The 20123-nt window shown below is 36.1% G+C and overlaps 2 protein-coding genes across 2 annotated transcripts; both read right to left on the bottom strand.

Moving 5' to 3' along the window:
- Positions 1-321: 321 nt before the first annotated feature.
- Positions 322-8942, bottom strand: LOC139500129 (uncharacterized). The gene is made up of 2 exons (XM_071288867.1): positions 7892-8942; positions 322-428 (listed from the first exon to the last, which is right to left on the bottom strand). The coding sequence occupies exons 1-2, from the start codon at positions 8940-8942 to the stop codon at positions 322-324; spliced, it is 1158 nt and encodes a 385-aa protein (XP_071144968.1).
- A 1808-nt stretch (positions 8943-10750) lies between these two features.
- On the bottom strand, positions 10751-19649 carry LOC139501003 (metalloprotease mig-17-like). Its single transcript, XM_071289945.1, has 9 exons — positions 19576-19649; positions 17890-18041; positions 16128-16168; positions 15439-15544; positions 15040-15216; positions 13253-13391; positions 12481-12612; positions 12059-12110; positions 10751-11558 (listed from the first exon to the last, which is right to left on the bottom strand). The coding sequence occupies exons 1-9, from the start codon at positions 19627-19629 to the stop codon at positions 11110-11112; spliced, it is 1302 nt and encodes a 433-aa protein (XP_071146046.1). The 5' UTR covers positions 19630-19649; the 3' UTR covers positions 10751-11109.
- Between the last annotated feature and the right edge of the window lie 474 nt (positions 19650-20123).

Below are 20123 nucleotides of genomic sequence, written 5' to 3'. Positions count from 1 at the left end.
GACGATGCTTGTGTTCTTAGTCCGAAACGTCATGTTATTTGCGGAGAAGAAACAGTAGCAAACCTTCAGTTTAATCCGGCCTGAATTTGAATTAACGATCTTTCTCATCACTAGTATAATAGGCAGATAATTGGTTAGCATTTCTGATAGCGTTACATATAAAGAACACAGCTTTCTACAAATCTTCGAACAGGAAGATAAAAATCATTCGAAACACAGATTCCACCACTCTAACTCGTATATAACGATATTTCTTCACTCTCAACAGTAAATTTTACTTTTTAAAAATCTCGAAAAGTCTGGCGCTTTGAATATTAAAATTCAATAGTCAGGAGTAGAGATATACCTATATCTTTTGATACGTTTTCCGTTTCCGTCATCAGACTGACTTTTGAAGAAATATAAAAGACTTCCGCTGCCCTTTAGGCCTGTTTTAAAATTAAACATAATTTGCATAAGTCCATGGGACAGGACAATTATTTTCGCGTTTTTCATACATCTACTAGTGTATTTGCTATTTACTATCAATTCCAATAGTTTACTAACGACGGCGGTCACTGATATATGTCTGTATGCTACAAACATATACTATGACTAAATTTCATTTGATATAATTTACAATAAAAATTGGTAATTGGAAAAAAGGGGGAGGGCAAAAAAAAATGTACCCAGTCCCCAAGTACCTTCGATTTTTTATACTTCTCCTGAAATTCTCCAGTTATATTTTTTTTACAGTTTACATACGCTCTATTTCACAACGATTTCGCGGGTGTGTTCTATTGTTATTGAGAACATAGCTTGCTTTTGCTTTTAGTCGAAAGACTTATTTAGACTTAAACCTCACAAAAGAAGAAAGGTAAGAATCTAAAGGTGTATCAGATAATCAAAATCGTGGCAAAACAATCACAAGAGATTAGTTAAGAAAATAGTATTCATACAAACATTATAAAGTATAATTTGTCCAGAGTACACGGATACCCTACTCCTTGACCAATAACTTAGAATTAAAGCAGGACAGAAAGACTAACGGACGAACGGTCAGACGAACGGACGCAAGGACCAATAAACATAATTTCACTAGGCGGGGCATAAAAATAAATTGTCATCTAGTTTAATTTGAGTATTTATTATTACTAATGATGAGTGTCGAAAGTAAACTCATCATAGATACCAGGACTAAATTTGTATATACGACGACGCGCGTTTCGTCTACAAACGACTCATTAGTGGCGCTCGAATCAAAAAAAGTTAAAAAGGCCAAATAAAGTACGAAGTTGAAGAGCATTGAAGACCAAAATTCCTAAAAGTTTTGCCAAATACAGCTATGGTAATCTATGCCTCAGGTAGAAAAGCCTTAGTATTTCAAAAAATTCAAACATTTGTAAACAGTAAATTTATGAATATAACCATATCAATGACAATTCATGTCAGCACAAAAAGTTCTGACTACTGGGCTTGTGATACCTTCGGGGAAATTAATCTCCACCAGCAGTGGCATCGACCCAGTGGTTGTAAATAAACTCATCATAGATACCAGGACTAAATTTAGTATATACGCCGACGCGCGTTTCGTCTACAAACGACTCATCAGTGGCGCTCGAATCCAAAAAAAAATGAAAAGGCCAAATAAAGTACGAAGTTGAAGAGCATTGAGGACAAAATTCCTAAAAGTTTTGCCAAATACAGCAAGGTAATCTATGCCTGAGGTAAATTTATCCCTAATAAAAAGATATACAGTGTTTCTCATTACAAAGCACCATTTCGGCTAAATCGGTTCTCTGCCTTAACACACACACACACACACACATATATATATTCACACATCGATATTACCTGACGAGTTGTATATACATTATGTACACAGCCATGTATCACCATCATTGATGGCGATCCGATGGATACATCTGTTGTAGAGTTGTCACTGACTCAGACGTACTTATAAATATAATTATTTTCTGTGACTGTATATTACATTAATTTGTAGGATCCTTTACTATAGATAATTTAGCTGATCTGTAACAATAACATCTTCATGCCTTATATATCATGTACTGTAGTACGCCGCTAGATTAAAACTGACGAAGAAAGGTAACACACGGCCAGCGAAAGCTCTTTTTTTGAGAGCCCAGGTGGCCGTGTGGTCTAGCGGGACGGCTGCAGTGCAGGCGATTTGGTGTCACGATATCACAGTAGCATGGGTTCGAATCCCGGCGAGGGAAGAACCAAAAATTTGCGAAAGCAAATTTACAGATCTAACATTGTTGGGTTGATGTTTAGACGAGTTGTATATACATTATGTACACAGCCATGTATCACCATCATTGATGGCGATCCGATGGATACATCTGTTGTAGGGTTGTCACTGACTCAGACGTACTTATGAATATAATTATTTTCTGTGACTGTATCTTACATTAATTTGTAGGATCCTTTACTATAGATAATTTAGCTGATCTGTAACAATAACATCTTCATGCCTTATATATCATGTACTGTAGTACGCCGCTAGATTAAAACTGACGTGGAAAGGTAACACATGGCCAGCGAAAGCTCTTTTTTGAGAGCCCAGGTGGTCGTGTGGTCTAGCGGGACGGCTGCAGTGCAGGCGATTTGGTGTCACGATATCACAGTAGCATGGGTTCGAATCCCGGCGAGGGAAGAACCAAAAATTTGCGAAAGCAAATTTACAGATCTAACATTGTTGGGTTGATGTTTAGACGAGTTGTATATACATTAATTACACAGCCATGTATCACCATCATTGATGGCGATCCGATGGATACATCTGTTGTAGGGTTGTCACTGACTCAGACGTACTTATGAATATAATTATTTTCTGTGACTGTATCTTACATTAATTTGTAGGATCCTTTACTATAGATAATTTAGCTGATCTGTAACAATAACATCTTCATGCCTTATATATTATGTACTGTAGTACGCCGCTAGATTAAAACTGACGTGGAAAGGTAACACATGGCCAGCGAAAGCTCTTTTTTGAGAGCCCAGGTGGTCGTGTGGTCTAGCGGGACGGCTGCAGTGCAGGCGATTTGGTGTCACGATATCTCAGTAGCATGGGTTCGAATCCCGGCGAGGGAAGAACCAAAAATTTGCGAAAGCAAATTTACAGATCTAACATTGTTGGGTTGATGTTTAGACGAGTTGTATATACGTTATGTACACAGCCATGTATCACCATCATTGATGGCGATCCGATGGATACATCTGTTGTAGGGTTGTCACTGACTCAGACGTACTTATGAATATAATTATTTTCTGTGACTGTATCTTACATTAATTTGTAGGATCCTTTACTATAGATAATTTAGCTGATCTGTAACAATAACATCTTCATGCCTTATATATCATGTACTGTAGTACGCCGCTAGATTAAAACTGACGTGGAAAGGTAACACATGGCCAGCGAAAGCTCTTTTTTGAGAGCCCAGGTGGTCGTGTGGTCTAGCGGGACGGCTGCAGTGCAGGCGATTTGGTGTCACGATATCACAGTAGCATGGGTTCGAATCCCGGCGAGGGAAGAACCAAAAATTTGCGAAAGCAAATTTACAGATCTAACATTGTTGGGTTGATGTTTAGACGAGTTGTATATACATTATGTACACAGCCATGTATCACCATCATTGATGGCGATCCGATGGATACATCTGTTGTAGGGTTGTCACTGACTCAGACGTACTTATGAATATAATTATTTTCTGTGACTGTATCTTACATTAATTTGTAGGATCCTTTACTATAGATAATTTAGCTGATCTGTAACAATAACATCTTCATGCCTTATATATCATGTACTGTAGTACGCCGCTAGATTAAAACTGACGTGGAAAGGTAACACATGGCCAGCGAAAGCTCTTTTTTGAGAGCCCAGGTGGTCGTGTGGTCTAGCGGGACGGCTGCAGTGCAGGCGATTTGGTGTCACGATATCACAGTAGCATGGGTTCGAATCCCGGCGAGGGAAGAACCAAAAATTTGCGAAAGCAAATTTACAGATCTAACATTGTTGGGTTGATGTTTAGACGAGTTGTATATACATTATGTACACAGCCATGTATCACCATCATTGATGGCGATCCGATGGATACATCTGTTGTAGGGTTGTCACTGACTCAGACGTACTTATGAATATAATTATTTTCTGTGACTGTATCTTACATTAATTTGTAGGATCCTTTACTATAGATAATTTAGCTGATCTGTAACAATAACATCTTCATGCCTTATATATCATGTACTGTAGTACGCCGCTAGATTAAAACTGACGTGGAAAGGTAACACATGGCCAGCGAAAGCTCTTTTTTGAGAGCCCAGGTGGTCGTGTGGTCTAGCGGGACGGCTGCAGTGCAGGCGATTTGGTGTCACGATATCACAGTAGCATGGGTTCGAATCCCGGCGAGGGAAGAACCAAAAATTTGCGAAAGCAAATTTACAGATCTAACATTGTTGGGTTGATGTTTAGACGAGTTGTATATACGTTATGTACACAGCCATGTATCACCATCATTGATGGCGATCCGATGGATACATCTGTTGTAGGGTTGTCACTGACTCAGACGTACTTATGAATATAATTATTTTCTGTGACTGTATCTTACATTAATTTGTAGGATCCTTTACTATAGATAATTTAGCTGATCTGTAACAATAACATCTTCATGCCTTATATATCATGTACTGTAGTACGCCGCTAGATTAAAACTGACGTGGAAAGGTAACACATGGCCAGCGAAAGCTCTTTTTTGAGAGCCCAGGTGGTCGTGTGGTCTAGCGGGACGGCTGCAGTGCAGGCGATTTGGTGTCACGATATCACAGTAGCATGGGTTCGAATCCCGGCGAGGGAAGAACCAAAAATTTGCGAAAGCAAATTTACAGATCTAACATTGTTGGGTTGATGTTTAGACGAGTTGTATATACATTATGTACACAGCCATGTATCACCATCATTGATGGCGATCCGATGGATACATCTGTTGTAGGGTTGTCACTGACTCAGACGTACTTATGAATATAATTATTTTCTGTGACTGTATCTTACATTAATTTGTAGGATCCTTTACTATAGATAATTTAGCTGATCTGTAACAATAACATCTTCATGCCTTATATATCATGTACTGTAGTACGCCGCTAGATTAAAACTGACGTGGAAAGGTAACACATGGCCAGCGAAAGCTCTTTTTTGAGAGCCTAGGTGGTCGTGTGGTCTAGCGGGACGGCTGCAGTGCAGGCGATTTGGTGTCACGATATCACAGTAGCATGGGTTCGAATCCCGGCGAGGGAAGAACCAAAAATTTGCGAAAGCAAATTTACAGATCTAACATTGTTGGGTTGATGTTTAGACGAGTTGTATATACATTATGTACACAGCCATGTATCACCATCATTGATGGCGATCCGATGGATACATCTGTTGTAGGGTTGTCACTGACTCAGACGTACTTATGAATATAATTATTTTCTGTGACTGTATCTTACATTAATTTGTAGGATCCTTTACTATAGATAATTTAGCTGATCTGTAACAATAACATCTTCATGCCTTATATATCATGCACTGTAGTACGCCGCTAGATTAAAACTGACGTGGAAAGGTAACACATGGCCAGCGAAAGCTCTTTTTTGAGAGCCCAGGTGGTCGTGTGGTCTAGCGGGACGGCTGCAGTGCAGGCGATTTGGTGTCACGATATCACAGTAGCATGGGTTCGAATCCCGGCGAGGGAAGAACCAAAAATTTGCGAAAGCAAATTTACAGATCTAACATTGTTGGGTTGATGTTTAGACGAGTTGTATATACATTATGTACACAACCATGTATCACCATCATTGATGGCGATCCGATGGATACATCTGTTGTAGGGTTGTCACTGACTCAGACGTACTTATGAATATAATTATTTTCTGTGACTGTATCTTACATTAATTTGTAGGATCCTTTACTATAGATAATTTAGCTGATCTGTAACAATAACATCTTCATGCCTTATATATCATGTACTGTAGTACGCCGCTAGATTAAAACTGACGTGGAAAGGTAACACATGGCCAGCGAAAGCTCTTTTTTGAGAGCCCAGGTGGTCGTGTGGTCTAGCGGGACGGCTGCAGTGCAGGCGATTTGGTGTCACGATATCACAGTAGCATGGGTTCGAATCCCGGCGAGGGAAGAACCAAAAATTTGCGAAAGCAAATTTACAGATCTAACATTGTTGGGTTGATGTTTAGACGAGTTGTATATACATTATGTACACAGCCATGTATCACCATCATTGATGGCGATCCGATGGATACATCTGTTGTAGGGTTGTCACTGACTCAGACGTACTTATGAATATAATTATTTTCTGTGACTGTATCTTACATTAATTTGTAGGATCCTTTACTATAGATAATTTAGCTGATCTGTAACAATAACATCTTCATGCCTTATATATCATGTACTGTAGTACGCCGCTAGATTAAAACTGACGTGGAAAGGTAACACATGGCCAGCGAAAGCTCTTTTTTGAGAGCCCAGGTGGTCGTGTGGTCTAGCGGGACGGCTGCAGTGCAGGCGATTTGGTGTCACGATATCACAGTAGCATGGGTTCGAATCCCGGCGAGGGAAGAACCAAAAATTTGAGAAAGCAAATTTACAGATCTAACATTGTTGGGTTGATGTTTAGACGAGTTGTATATACGTTATGTACACAGCCATGTATCACCATCATTGATGGCGATCCGATGGATACATCTGTTGTAGGGTTGTCACTGACTCAGACGTACTTATGAATATAATTATTTTCTGTGACTGTATCTTACATTAATTTGTAGGATCCTTTACTATAGATAATTTAGCTGATCTGTAACAATAACATCTTCATGCCTTATATATCATGTACTGTAGTACGCCGCTAGATTAAAACTGACGTGGAAAGGTAACACATGGCCAGCGAAAGCTCTTTTTTGAGAGCCCAGGTGGTCGTGTGGTCTAGCGGGACGGCTGCAGTGCAGGCGATTTGGTGTCACGATATCACAGTAGCATGGGTTCGAATCCCGGCGAGGGAAGAACCAAAAATTTGCGAAAGCAAATTTACAGATCTAACATTGTTGGGTTGATGTTTAGACGAGTTGTATATATATATATATATATATATAAAAGTCTATAAAAACGACCAACCAGCAAATTTACTATGTACCGGATCGTCTAGAATAGGCGATACTATGCAGATAAGGAAAAAATTATATCAGTCTAAAGATTTGCACAACGGTACTGATATAAGATGTTATAATACGAAAATGTTGTTATTAAATCGTGCTGACAAATATTTCGGCTCAACAAATGGCCTTCTTCAAGTGTCACAAGTTTTAACAATACTGATACATAATGTATAAGGTGTAAAAATAGATCAGTAATAATACAGGTAAGTTTTGGTCGATTGATTTTTAATCCAAAATCCTGAATATCATAATATAAACAAAACACTATAAATCAATATACGTGACTGTGTATATTAACAATAAAAATGAGTGAAAAAACAAAAACGCTAGTATTTCTTATTGATGCCGTTTGGATGATGTACATTAAGTTCCTTTATCCAAAAGCTTTCCCTAACCTGTCGCTGGGCATCACTCCAGTGAATATTCTGTTCAATCACTAGAATTTTCATGCGGTTAAAGTCATCAGGTTTGTGACCCGACTGTCTGAAGTGCTGAGAAACTGGGAGAAGTGGCTTCTTAGAGATATCACTCCTATGGCCATTGAGGCGTTTGTGGAAAGGCTGCTTTGACTCACCAACATATTGGAGGCCACAAACCGAACATTCTAGTATGTAAACAACATTCATACTTTTGCAGGTAACATTGCAAAATATCTTATAGTTGTTTTCGGTTGCCTTACTGTGAAATGTTGATGAATGCTGCATCTGTAGGCAGCATTTGCAGCGTTTTTCTTCACACGAACGACATTCTCCAGAAGTACTTCTATTATCAGACACTTCAGCCCGCACCAGCAGGTTCCGCAGACTACTAGGTTGCCTAAAAGCTATCATTGGAGGTTCGGGAAAAATCTTGGATAGTTTGGAATTCTTTTCAACTGATTTCCAATGCTCACGAATGACACCAAAGCTGTTTTTGAGAGATGGGTGGTAAGTAAGAACACATGGAGTCCTTTTATTTTTCTTTTTAACTTTGTATTCCAATAGTTCACTCCTGGGAATTGATTCCGCTTTCTGAAAGCTTTTTTTGATATTTCTGTGTTTGTAGCCCCTTTTCTTCAAGCGAGTTTCAAGTTGACGTAGTTGTCTTTTAGTTGTTTCTGTGTTGGAACATATTCGCCTGACTCTAAGTGCCTGACTGTATGGAATACTCTTGGTAAGATGAGCAGGATGGCAACTTTTAGGGGACAAATATTGATGAGTGTCAGTGGGTTTAGAATATAGATCTGTAGATATGATGCCCTCTGTGAGCGAACTTGAAGTATCGAGGAAGGCGATTTTGGATTTAGACTTCTCATGAGTAAATTTGATACTAGGATGTATGTTGTTGGCATGAGTGATAAAAGTATCTAAATCCTCGTCGCTTTTATTCCATTTCATATCCACATCATCTATAAATCTAAACCAGGAAAGCGGTTTTTCGATGGAAGTTTCAAGGAGTTGTTTCTCTAATTTGCCCATAAATATGTTGGCATATGACGGAGCCATTTTGGTGCCCATGGCAGTTCCATTTACTTGCAAATAATGATCTCCATCAAAAGTGAAGTTGTTTTTCTTAAGTACCAGCGTGAGCATTTTGACCAGGCATTCGGTAGGTGGATATTTCACTGGTCTGGAATCCCAAACTTCTTTACATGCATCGATGCCATCTGCATGTGGAATATTAGTGTAGAGGGAGGTGACATCCATGGAAACAAGAGTCGTGTCGGAGGGGAGTGGATTTAAGGCCTGCATTTTTCTTAGATAATCGGTTGTATCTTTGATGTGAGATGGTAAGTCTTCAACATGTTGACGAAGATGGAAGTCAACAAATTCCGATATTTTTTCCGTTGGATGACCGTTCGCTGAAACTATAGGTCTTCCTGGGTTATTGGCCTTATGAATTTTAGGTAAAAGATAAAATCTGCCCGGTTTTTGGATTTTCTGGTTTCAAATATTCAAGAGTTTTGTCATCGATGAAACCATCGTCATGCATTTCTACCAAACTATCAGTAATTTCTCTGCTAAAAGATGTTGTAGGATCAGAGTCTAGTTTTTGGTAGAACCTTGCATCGCCAAGTTGTCGTTCAGCCTCTTGAATATAGGCAGATTTATCCATGACAACCACTGCACTGCCTTTGTCTGCAGGTTTAATGACGATATTGTTGTTAGATCGTAAGTTTTTTAGTGCAGTCCGTTCTTCATTGGTAAGATTGTCAAAAGGTTTATTGTTATTTTTAGTATTTCTAATAATGTCCGACTTAAAGTTATCAATAAATGATTCCAGGGTAGCATTTTTGCTCGGTTTAGGGATCCAAGAGCTCTTTTTAATAAATTATATATATATATATACGAATAACACTTATATCCGTCTTTTAAATCAGAAAAGGCTTTCTAAAATTGTCGTACAAGATAAGAACAGTTGTCCTTTGAAAATTGTTTAAAATTGAAAGAAAGTTACGTTAATGTCAAACAAATTACATATATTGCATATAGCTATTAATATATAAATCCTTGATTGAACCTATGTTAGTATATTTGGAGCATTCATCATACATCCGGTAAATTATTGTCTGAATAACATTTTCTTGATTTAATAAATTAAATGTAAATTATCTTTGAAACTTTATTTAAGTAGGCATAAATGAATACTTACGACATTTACAGAGTGTACAATTATGTAAGCGTTGAAATACTTTGTAGTATTGTTTTAATGTAGACTAAGGAGTTCGATAAATTATGGCCGTTTATAATGATTAATTATTCTTCTATACTTTGTATTGGGAATGCTTCCTGTTGGTTTTTGGAAAACCTTCCCTTGCAGAAATTTCACGGTATGCGTTGTTGTTTGCTAAGGTGTTTTATTGGAGGTTATACGAGTGAAATCAAGCCCTTCAATTGATAAATTGGGATGGGAGAAATCAGAAGATTTTCTATTGAATTTAAGATCTTTTGGAGCTAGTTTCCGTTTTGGATTGTTCGGTTTAATCAGACACATTTGGTAAAATTTAACCTCGTATAAAAACAGCTTTTCATTCTTAGATGTTTAGACAGAGAAGTTATGGTAATGATTTTAAATTGAATTATCTTTTGACAATGAATGTTTAATTTACAGAGCATTATGATCTGAGATGTTTATTATAGTTACATTCACAACCGTCACTTCGCTTGGCTTTTCTTTTGTCTTTTTCATATTATCACAAAATTCATTTGATACAGAAAAAATAAGAAATGGAAATTCCAGTGACACAATTTGCGTCTATATAAATGTAAACCTATACGTTCACCACACTTAATCACTCTATTTCTGGGGTAACAATAGTTTATTATATCATCTCATCCAAATACCGTTTCACAAGCTTTTTGCATTAAGAAATGAAAGACTTTCGGAAGATGGTCCATTTATAGACCTCTTACCGTTTGTGCAACATGTTATCTAGACTTGTTCCTTGTCCTTTGTCAGTTTGGCTCTGAGATACCGTATGTTGCATGCAAAGTAGAGGATCAGTCTACATGTTATTCTGATTTTATTATCAAATTTCGAAATATGGAGAACAAAAGAACACGGAAGTACTCATTTATTTGAGAAAAAAACCAAACAATAGGACATTTACAACATTACTGCCAACAATAAATACGCATTAAATAAAAAACTAAAGTTCATCTTAAATCGAGTTTCTAACACATGTTTGAAACAAAAAAGATGATTTTGCAATGTCGTTGGTTGAATTCGCTTTGCTTAGAAAGTTTTCACCAATCACAACACTTTGATTTTTGAAAATGTTTTCAGATTGCAATAGTTTCTGAAATGTCAAATCAAGCATTTGTTTTCAAAAAAGGTGTGAACATTGGATTCATTCTTTATGAACAATATCGTCTTTAACAAAGACACTGACTGTTAAAATATTTTGCAAATCTGAATCTATAACATAGCAACTAAATGTACAAATAAAGCCATTGCCGTTTTCAAGTCATGATCCGCAAGTTCATCGAAACTTTGGGAAAATGATTTATCAGTTGTCACTGGTGTATTCATTGATGTTTGACGGGTTGTTTTTATTACTCTTGTTGTTGTAGATTGCATTGTTGTTGTCTTCGTTGTGGGCGTGGTTGTAGTGGTGGGCGTGGTCGTAGGTGTTGTTGTGGTGGGCGTGGTCGTAGGTGTTGTTGTGGTGAGCGTGATTGTTGTAGTAATGGGCGTGGTTATTGTAGTTGGTGGCGTCGTCGTGGTCGTGCTGGTACTAGTTGAAGTGGTCGTCTTTGGAACCAGGCACGTATAGCAGCATTTCCCAGAACGGATCTGTTGACCATACTGGCTGCATTGGTTTATGTCACAATTGAACAGTGGGTCATCTCCAAATGGACAAATATCTGAAGAAGAACTGAATAGATTTAAGATAGAACTCTTGCTGAAACTAATAACCAAACCTTGACATAAAATTATTTGTTTTTTAAACCATAAACAGTGAAAAACGTCACATTGGCATTATACATTGTGTACGGCCATTAACACCGAGCCGTGCTTCACATCGATCAACAAGCTATAAAGGGTCCTAAAATTACTAGTGTAAAACAATTCAAACAGGAAAATCAACGATCTAATCTAAATAAGAAACGAGAAATTTGAAATACATATGGTAGGAACTACACCATCAACAACTAAATAACCTGTTTATTTATATGGCGATTTCCATTGTTGTTCTATGCGTAGAGCGTTCCTGATGAAGGTTAACCCAGAAAACCGCTTCGGACGCATACAATTGATGGTGTTTTTCCATTCAATAATCTAGATACTACATGCACCATCTACGTGAATATTTCAGTAAAATCCAAATTGCAAGTAGATCATGCATGTAGATTTCACTTCTTACCTGGGACATTGGGCGCGTCTACAGAGCTAACACATTGGCCTTGTTGACACCACTGAAAACAGTCAAATACATTGGATAAGTTAAGTTTGACTCTATGAGTAAATGAACAAGAGCTGTGGTGCTGGAATAATTCAGGTACTATATACCCTTGACTTTCATTTTTTTCATGTTTTAGCGTAACTGGTGATGGTTAATTCCGAAGAAGTGTTTCAAATGCACAAAATGTAGTTTGTGGTTTTATCATTTAAATATATGTATCAAAAAGCTTTTTTAAAGAATCAAACATAACATGAAAGTATGAAAGCCAACAGCTTCAAGCAAAATTCATATGATTAAGGCATAAACAAGACAAGACAAACTGATTATTAAACAAAAATTCAGAAAACAGATCACGAATCTAGGCTCACGAATTACAGCCATACCTTATAGTTTCCACAAGCTGTGCCGTCATGTGCAAATTGACTTGAACAAGGTCCATTCAGATTTGCAGGATTTCTACACTGTAATCTGTAACATACACTGGCCCATTTCATTGTTGTTAAAGGATAGTTTTCCTGAAAAAAAATGGAAGAAACCTCATTGTGACAACAAACAAACTGAACACACATATTTTTAACATTTAAGAACCTTTTTATGGTTTATAACGTTATGTTCGATTATAATGGAAAATAAGCGAACATCATTGCATGCTATACATAATTACTCTTTGTAAAATTCCTGGTAGATAGCACAAGCGTGATAGCTGAGGGAAAATGGAGGAATACAAAAAAAAATATGGAAAAAAAAATTTAACTAAAAAAGGACACTCATTTCCTTTATGACTATAAAAAGACTTCTCTCATTTTGCAGTTCACTTTCAATAGTTATCAAAGGTACCAGGATTATAATGTAATACGCCAGACGCACATTTCGTCTAAATAAGACTTATCAGTGACGTTCAGATCAAAATAGTTGTAAAGCCAAACAGGTAAAAAGTTGAAGAGCATTGAGGACCCAAAATGTCAAATACGGCAATGTCCTCCTCCCCACTATTCAGTCAACTACCTCTTCACTGCATAGTAACCCGAAAACAATGAAATCTTCAGTTCGAGAAGGCTATATATACATATAAATTGCTGTAAATTATATCGTTATATTGTGTTTTTGTAAATATTACTCTTCCATACTGTAAGCATACTGGACTTAAACACATACCCTGCACACTGCTGACCCACCGTTTGGGGAATATGTAAGTCTACACTGATCATCAACACCGTATACCGTTTCACCTGGGTTGAATGCAGCAAGTGTCAAATCTACCAATCCATCCATGGGAGAATTTTCCAAACAGTTTCTAAAATATTCAATCATTTTCACAGTTACAAGATATCATTTAAGTAGCAACTTAGACTTGTTCAAAGAACAGTTAATACTAACTGATAAATGTATACCTTTTATTCCTTCGACAATTGTATAAAAAAAATCGAATTCAGATGTTTATTAAGTTTGCAGAGAGGTGAACAAAAGTTGTCCAGGTCTCGAGCTGATTTCTGTCAATATGTCAATGGGCCTTACTCGAAAATATATATCTGCTTAACGTTTCTAACTAATAGCTAATTAACTGAAATGTTGCACAAGGAACATGCTTCATTGTGTCTGCATATTTAGAGATCTTTCTGGACAACTTTTGTTCCCCTCTCTGCTTAACTTTTCTAACTAACAGCTAATTAACTGAAATGTTGCACAAGGAACATGCTTCATTGTGTCTGCATATTTAGAGATCTTCTTAAAATAAAAGATTTTAGCAAAAATACCGAACTCTAAGGTAAAACCTGTCAAATCAAACGTCAGACTTGAATTACGAAGGTACAAACGGAATACAATGTTATATTCCTGACTTCATATAGACATTCGTATCATATCTAGTATAAATAGTTATCAAAGGTACCAAGCTTATAATTTAATACACCAGACGTGCGTTTCGTCTACACACGATTCATCAGTGACGCTCAGAACAAAATAGTTATAAAGCCAAACAAGTACAAAGTTGAAGATCATCTAAGACCCCAAATTCCAAAAAGTTGTGCCAAATACGATTAAGGTTATCTATGCCTGCAATAGGAATATCCTTAGAATTTTGAAAAATTCATACTTTTATAAACAGTAAATTTATAAAAATGACCATATAATTGATATTCATGTCAACTACGAAGTGCTGAATACTGAGTTGGTGATACCCTCGGGGACGAAACGTCCACCAGCAGTGGCATCGAACCAGTGTTGTAAATAGTTATCAAAGGTAACAGGCTGGCAATTAAATACCCCAGACGCGTGTTTCGTCTACACAAGACTCAACAGTGACGCTCAGAACAAAATAGTTATAAAGCCAAACAAGTACAAAGTTGAAGAGCATTGAGGACCCCAGATTCCAAAAAAGTTGTGCCAAATACGATTAAGGTTATCGATGCCTGCAATAGGATTATTCTTAAAATTTTGAAAATTCATAGTTTTGTAAATAGGAAATTTATAAGAATTACCATATAATTGATATTCATGTCAGCACCGATGTGCTGACTACTGGGTTGGTGATACCCTCGGGGAATAAACGTCCACCAGCAGTGGCATCGACCCAGTGATGTAAATTGTTATCCAAGTACTTGGTTTATAGTTTAATACCCCAGACGCGCGTTTCGTCTGCACCAGACTCATCACTGACTCTCAGAACAAACTAGTTATAAAGCCAAACAAGTACAAAGTTGAAGAGCATCGAGGACCACTATTTACAAAAAGTTGTGCCAAATACGACTAAGGTTATCTATGCTTGGAATAAGAATATCCTCAATATTTTGAAAAATCCATTCTTTAGTAAACAGGAAATTTATAAAAAAAAATACCATATAATTGATATTCATGTCAACACCGAAGTGCTGACTACTGGGCTGGTGATACCCTCCACCAGCAGTGGCATCGACCCATCCAACTTATATCCAAATGTTACTTACGTTTCTAAACCCGCTATGTATGCTCCAATCGCTGCCCTTGAACATGAGGAAAATATAAAATTTCTGGATGCTGAGGTGGCTGAGCTGTATTCACTATTGGGGAGTGAAGGAGACATTACATATCCAAACTCTGCTGAACATCCGTTGGAATGATAGCTGTCATGAGATGCTCCTAGGCTACAAGATAAAAAAAAACCAACTTTATACATATTTTGGATTTCAAAGGCTTGAAAAGCAACGAAGAAGATATTCGAAGTCTTTCAATAGGTGTTCATATTGTCAAAATTCTTCAATTGCCAATATTTAACATACCATTTTGAATTGCAAGGTTCAAATAAATATTGCTGAGAAATACTGTAAACATTAATGAAAAAAAAGAAGACAATAACATAAATTTACTTGTGTGCAAGTTCGTGTGCAGCGATGTGTATAATCATGGCGTTGAATGTTTCTTCGTTGACAGATGATGCATACGAGTTACACACTCTTGAAAGGTAAGCTATCCCTGAAAAGAAAGAAACACATGTAAATACTTGTGTGCGACCGGTAAGCTTAATCAATTAGATACAATTATTCAAGTGAACTACAGCTTGATATTGTGTCGGGTAGGGTCTTATAAAATATTTATTATCACATTGTGAATTCCGCATTGGTTTGTGTAGAAAATTGATTTTCTATTTTGTACAAAATTACTTCCTACAAAAGACTGTGTTGGTTTTGCAGATTAATATTTTTTATCCTGTCCTTGGTAAGATTTATCGTTTTTAAATTTTGCACAAGGCAGATTTTTAAACTCCTCTTGACCACCGTTCCTCCATAGATTAGCAAATGGAATGGTTGTCTCCTAAGACAAAACTAGTCTGAAACGGAAAAAGGCAAACACCTACTGTTACATAAAAAACATGTGAAAAATGACACATGCCGAGATAAATAGCTGAAATTGTTTTAGTTGGAGATGACGTCGATGTACTCTTGAAAGAATACCAAATCTTCAATAGATGTCAACTTTGCTTAAATATATTAATACCTCAGCATAGTTTAATTACTAATTTTGACAATGACTGTTAAATTAATATATAGTCAAATACCTATTGTCCTTTTATCTGTTATTTTCTCTGCCAAATCATACCTACAAAAAAGTTAAAATACTTAAAGAATTTATACATAAGTTGTTGAAGACAATTAAGATTTCTAAAACAATATTATGTTTTGGAAAAGTTGCTCAAGAGACAAAACTCTTATGAGACAATAGTAATCAAAACAAAGGAGTAAACAAAGACTAACACACCCAAAAAACATGCACTGTGAAAAGTAATAAACAGCTGCGCCATGAGCGCATGATACGCCCGACGTCTTGTGTGGAAGTTTTATGCAATAATCATAAAAAGTTTCTGAGAAAGTTTTAAGCAATTACCATTTATTGCTTTTGAGACACAGCGGGACATGTAACCCCCCCCCCCCCCCCCACCCTGTTTTTTTTTTACAAATATCACTAAAATAAAATTTTGAATCAAACCAAAACGTATACAGATCTTTAGATTATTATAACAAAGAAGTGTGCACAGTTTCAGCAATAATCATAAATTGTTTTTGAGATACGGCGCGACATGTAAAAAAAACACTCCCCTTTTTTACAAAATACTCAATAACTCAAAAATAAAATTTTGAGTCATCACCAAAAAGTATACAGATCTTTAGATTAATATAACAAAGAAGTGTGTAAAGTTTAAATGCAATAATCATAAATCGTTTTTGAGATACGGCACGACATGTAAAAACCCCCTCCCCCTTTTTTACAAAATACTCAATAACTCAAAAATGAAATTTTGAATCATCACCAAAAAATAAACAGATCTTTAGATTAATATAACAAAGAAGTGTGTAAAGTTTTAAGCAATAATCATAAATCATTTTTGAGATACGGCGCGACATGTAAAAAACCCTCCCCCTTTTTTACAAAATACTCAATAACTCAAAAATGAAATTTTGAATCATCACCAAAAAGTATACAGATATTAAGATTAATATAACTAAGAAGTGTGTAAAGTTTTAAGCAATAATCAGGAATCGTTTTTGAAATACGGTACGACATGTGAAAAAAAACACACCCCTGTTTTAGTTACAAAGTGCCGTAACTCAAAAAGTTTAAATCTTATTTTCACCAAAAAGTATACAGATCATTTGATCATCATAAAAAACAACTATATTAAGTTTCATGAAATTTAGATAAGTCGTTCTCAAGTTACGGTGCGACATGTTTACGCCGGACAGACAGACGGACGGACGGACAGACGGACGGACAGACAGACAGACGGACGGACAGACAGACGGACGGACACCGGACATTTGTATACCATAATACGTCCCGTCAAAATTTTGACGGGCGTATAAAAACTCTGAGGTAAATTCAAAACGGAAAGTCCCTAATCAAATGGCAAAATCAAATGATAAAACACATCAAACGAATGGACAACTGTCATATTCATGAGTTGGTACAGACATTTTCAAATGTAGAAAATGATGGATTGAACCTGACAAATTACCTCCCTATACCACAGAATGCCACCTTGATGTTAGAAAAACTCTCGATGCATGTCTTGTACATAAAAAAGCCCATCAAAGATACCAGGCTTTTAATATTGTAAGTGAGACTCAATTTCTTCAACAAAAGACACCGATGAAGCTCAAACCATTGAACCATATAAAGTTAAAAGGCCAAATAAAGTATAACCAAGAATTTGAAGAGCATTGAGAATCCAAAATTTACAAAGAGTTTGCAAAATACAGCTTAGGTAATCTAATAAATGATACTATTTTATCTTGTACAGTCAGTGTTCACTCTATACGTACCCAGTAAACAGTGCAGCATGATCGTGAGGTGGAATGGCACCAGTGTTTCTGTTGGCATTTATCCATTGTGAAAATGTCAGTAATGTATTTCCATCATTAACTACATTCGAACTGATGACATTGTCTTCTGTCCATCGTGAGGCTTCAATATTCTATTTGAAAATACAGTAAGGTTTATGTTATCACTTGAAAGGACCATGCATGTTTCCATGGTTTTTGAAATAATGGTAAAAAAAAATCAGCAACAATTCTAGGTAGAAAATATCTAGCTGTCTATGCAAAAATGGGGAAACTATTTCAAATAAGAAGTTCAATCTGAGACTTCAACGTTTCTATTTAAAATAATAACAGTAAGTTGTAGACACATAATAAGATTCATTCCTATGAAGAATAAATCCGGTTATCGGAGGAAAGTGGGCTTACGTTTTGGGAGTTGTCCCGCTTTGCACACGTGGTGGAACTTGTTATGTATTATGAATCACGTTAATTATTTTAACCTTGATAACTGTGACGTCATCATTCTTTCTTTACCACGATACAGCAGAGAGAAGACGCAAAAAATTGGGTTCCGTATGAATTAACTAATGTTTGTTTCAAAAGTTACCCGCCCACCCACCACTTAAATTAAAGATATACTTCTAAAATGTAATTAATATGCACGTGTTGAATATTATATATCATGTTGTTCGTTTTTCTCCTGTTTTTGTTCTATTTTTCAGGTTGAAATGACTGGTAGTTTATTCCGATTGTAATCCCAATCCTTCGTCACGGCTTGAGACAAAGACTCCGACCATTTAATGGCGAAAATAGCGATACAACATCTACAAATATAGTATGCTTCTTATAATGGAATTATGTATCCGCTGAGCTTCTGTTTCCCAGGGCCAGCATCCGATACATTTTGTAAGCAATAATGTTAATAAGGATATTATGTTGATATATATAAGGAAATGACATTATAAGGAATAACAATAAGGTGGGAATAAGGAATAAGAATAATGTGGAAATAAGGAATAAGGAATGGACAATAATGTGGAAATAAGGAATGGACAATAATGTGGAAATACGGAATAAGGAATGGAATATAAGGTTTAATTATATATACTAGGGACTTGCCAATTATGTGTCTCGGCAGTCCCATTCTTTGTCAAGCCGTGGCCGTACAATTTTGTACTTTTGCCAAATAAAACATTTCTTACTTTATATTTGTATGTCATTTGGCCCAACGTTGTCTCAGATAACCGATTCAGAGAAACATGTTTCAATACCTTTCGAAATTAAAATGAATCAAATGAAATAAAGATATACCTAGAAGATACATAATTTAAAAAAAATAAACAATTTTACTAATCCAGAGGAAAATTTACTAGAACCGGGCTTACCTATAATGCAATGAAAAATAAGAAAAAAAACTTTAAAACAACTATGGTGTGGAAAAGTCAAATATTTGAATATAGCACGTTCTTAATTTAATTTTGAGCAAGTGCTTCACTTAACTGAACTCATAGTAGATTTTACACAGGCGGTTTTGTAAAAATACTTTAACTTTGATGCTTTTTTGTTTCAAATTAAATTGAATGAATAAGCTTTATACTTCAAATCTAATTTGGTCAGTGTAAGCACGAGGCTTATTTGCACAATGTCAAAATTTTACTGGGTTTTTAGCAAACCTGTAAGAAAACTTACCGTAGCGATAACAAACCCTGCCAATATGACCTTGACGTCTCCTTCCGGTGTCATTAATGATTCATATCTTGTATTTATTTAAAAATAAAAGATTTGAAACAAAAATGAAAGATAATAAGAATACAGGGGCATCGTGAATAAACTACTCTTATGGTAAAATTGTATGGATAGGACCAAGAACATATTAAACAAATGAAAATCAATTAAAATATTATACAATTACTGTCTTTTGATGAGGTAAATATGCGGTTTTATTGACTTTTGAAAAACTGATATTCACTGAGGCCGACGGCCGAAGTGAATATCAGTTTTTCAAAAGTCAATAAAACCCCATATTTACCGAAACAAAAGACAGTAATTGTTTTATTCCATATTCCGAGAAAATAAAATGTATTTAATGACAAACATATACTAAAACAAATTTTACACGAAACATTTTACCATAACGTTGCATGTAAAAGCGCGTGACGTTTAGCGCGGTGAATAACACTTTCTCAGGTGAATATGCTTTTTTATTCAAAATCCAATTCATATAGAGAAACCTACTA

The sequence above is a fragment of the Mytilus edulis genome, chromosome 13, assembly GCF_963676685.1.
Source record: "Mytilus edulis chromosome 13, xbMytEdul2.2, whole genome shotgun sequence".
Taxonomy (NCBI): Eukaryota; Metazoa; Mollusca; class Bivalvia; order Mytilida; family Mytilidae; genus Mytilus; species Mytilus edulis.
The sequence above is the reverse complement of the archived record's forward strand: the minus strand, read 5'-3'. Positions and strand labels throughout refer to the sequence as shown.